This window comes from Apium graveolens, unplaced genomic scaffold, assembly GCF_009905375.1.
Source record: "Apium graveolens cultivar Ventura unplaced genomic scaffold, ASM990537v1 ctg7135, whole genome shotgun sequence".
NCBI lineage: Eukaryota > Viridiplantae > Streptophyta > Magnoliopsida > Apiales > Apiaceae > Apium > Apium graveolens.
Genome location: NW_027420067.1, coordinates 130 through 2372, shown reverse-complemented (window position 1 = coordinate 2372; position 2243 = coordinate 130). Strand labels below are relative to the sequence as shown.

Here is a 2243-nt window from a genome sequence, read left to right as displayed (position 1 = left end):
GATACATGAAAAATATTCAAAATTTATGTGCTTAATATGTGCAAATGATCCCAGTAATAACATTAGTCTCTGCTTCAGGCCTTTAAATCCCATAACTTTCAAATGGCCAGCTTCTCTCCATCAAGATCACCAAACATCAACACCCCTTAGCTCTCCCTCCCTAAAACTTCAATGCCAAGTCTTAAAATTGTAACTAACATTTTTCTAGCAGAATTCTTGATTTAACAAGGTGTTGATAGCCTTGCATACCTTAATCTATACCTCGTTGTCTCTCAGTGGCTTTCGAGAATCTAGTCATTGCTTCTTCCATCACTTCTGGCTTTGACAGCGCCTCGGATCTTTTTACCAGATGGATGAGAGTTTGATTCAAAAGAATCGTCATGGCCAAGCATTTCGTACATCTTAGGTGCCACACGAGGATCATACCCAGCTGATGCCATCAGAAGTAGCCCGATATAATCTGCTTCCATCTCATTTCTGATCATAGATCAAAGAATTAAAAATTTAACAACATATTTTCAAAGTGTACCAGGATATCTATAATTAACAATCATTAAGTCATTAATTTACATGTAAATGTTTGTCTAAATAATGTACCTCTGACGGATAGGATTGAGGATCAATTTTCCCAGCTTTTTGACCTCTGCAGATGAGCCAAGCGGAATGATCAACATTCGAATCAGAAACAACAACTTCGTTGTACGTCTTTCAGCAGAATGCCTTGCAACAACATGCGCAACCTAATCCAACAACAAAGAAAAGTGGTCAGTTTTGCTTTAGCCCTCAATCATTTATATTTTCCTATATTTCAGAATATAGGCTGCACTTGCAGTTTCTAATTGGGCTGCACTGGACATTATTCAAGTGAGAAAACGATAACTAAAAAGTAGGAACACGGAGACAATTAACGAGCTACCTCATGGCCAATGACAGCAGCAATCTCTGCATCCGACTTGAGAAGTTGAAGCAAACCTTTGTACACCACAATTCTTCCTCCTGATCGGCAATAGGCTCCACAAGAATAGTTATCCGACACAACGATCTCCCAGTTGAGTCCCTCTAAATGTCTGGTGGAGAATTTAGTTCTTCGCCACCATGGCAGTTTTACATCCTTCTCATCAAAATTAACATTATTATTCATTGAACCAAATTCAAAACCACTCATCTGCTTAATCTTCAAGTCGCTTTGTAATGCCTGAAGTATCTTATTCGAGATTGACCTTACTCGGACACTATGAGGATGATCCAAAGGAAGAATTTTATCTTCATCCTGGTTTTTTGAAAGATAATCACCGAATCTTTTGTCTTTGCTAGCTGGAATTATTACCAAGTGTCTGCGTTTCGAGTAAGGTACAGTTTCCCAACAGCTAACCAGGACAATAACACCTAAGCCAAGCATATAACTATTTCTATGACGATATAAATGTTTGATGCATTGCGTTAACGGTCTCTTGTAAAGCCTAATTTGCGCAGGCTTCACGATAAGTCTTCCGTGGTTGTGATAATGCCTTAAAGCACCAAGTGATAAGAGAAAATACGAACTCCGTTTCAGTGAAGTACTGATTCCTGAAGCAGCAGCTGATGGAGATGGAATGACATAATGATCAAGATTACAGAGATTTTCGAGCTTCATCGAATACAAGAACTGAACGATTGAACTCTTATAAGAAGCAAGATTTTTCGACAAAAAAATATGCCTTCAAAAAATTAATTCTTTTGTACTCCACTTATTGTCGACCTGATCATGGTTAAAACCCTGCTTGGTTTCAGAACCTAGATTGTAAGGACCATGTTCAAATAAATATTTAAATTTCGACAAAGAGCACCAGGGAAAACATGAATTTCGAGACGGAGACGAAGAATGCCAGGAAAAAATGAAAATTTAGCGTCTGAAATATTAGATGGCGACGGAGAGTACCAGGGAAAACTCGAATGTTTAGCCTCTGAACCAAACAACTCAGTCATTGATAGTGTGGAGTTCAGCAACATTATGTTCTCTTAATACAAACTTGCTTTACTGTAATGCTGGATTCTGGATAATGATAATGGACAATTTATTTGGTTAGAATGTGTAAAGATACATGTATCTTGTAGAAGAAGATACCAAAGTCCTAATCCTCTTCGATGATGAATTTATATTTTTATTAATATTAGGGCGTTTTATAATTCGGTAAAAATATTAATTATGGGGGTTCGAAACTGGCTCCAGTTTGAAATTTGTTAGATTTTTTATATCGGTTTTT

At 37.3% G+C, this 2243-nt stretch overlaps 1 protein-coding gene across 1 annotated transcript; it reads right to left on the bottom strand.

The window, feature by feature from the left end:
- Positions 1 to 290: 290 nt before the first annotated feature.
- On the bottom strand, positions 291 to 1633 carry LOC141703868 (mitochondrial metalloendopeptidase OMA1-like). The gene is made up of 3 exons (XM_074507252.1): positions 917 to 1633; positions 598 to 740; positions 291 to 477 (listed from the first exon to the last, which is right to left on the bottom strand). Exons 1-3 carry the CDS (start codon positions 1631 to 1633, stop codon positions 291 to 293), a joined length of 1047 nt encoding a protein of 348 aa, XP_074363353.1.
- Positions 1634 to 2243: the final 610 nt, after the last annotated feature.

What these genes read in the sequence shown, in the direction of transcription:
- LOC141703868 (XM_074507252.1), bottom strand. Translation starts at nt 1,633, where the DNA reads ATGAAGCTCGAAAATCTCTGTAATCTTGATCATTATGTCATTCCATCT. An exon ending in CTGCTGTCATTGGCCATGAG is followed by an intron (nt 741 to 916) that starts GTAGCTCGTTAA and finishes TTGTTGGATTAG; the next exon opens with GTTGCGCATGTTGTTGCAAG. An exon ending in CTCAATCCTATCCGTCAGAG is followed by an intron (nt 478 to 597) that starts GTACATTATTTA and finishes ATCTATGATCAG; the next exon opens with AAATGAGATGGAAGCAGATT.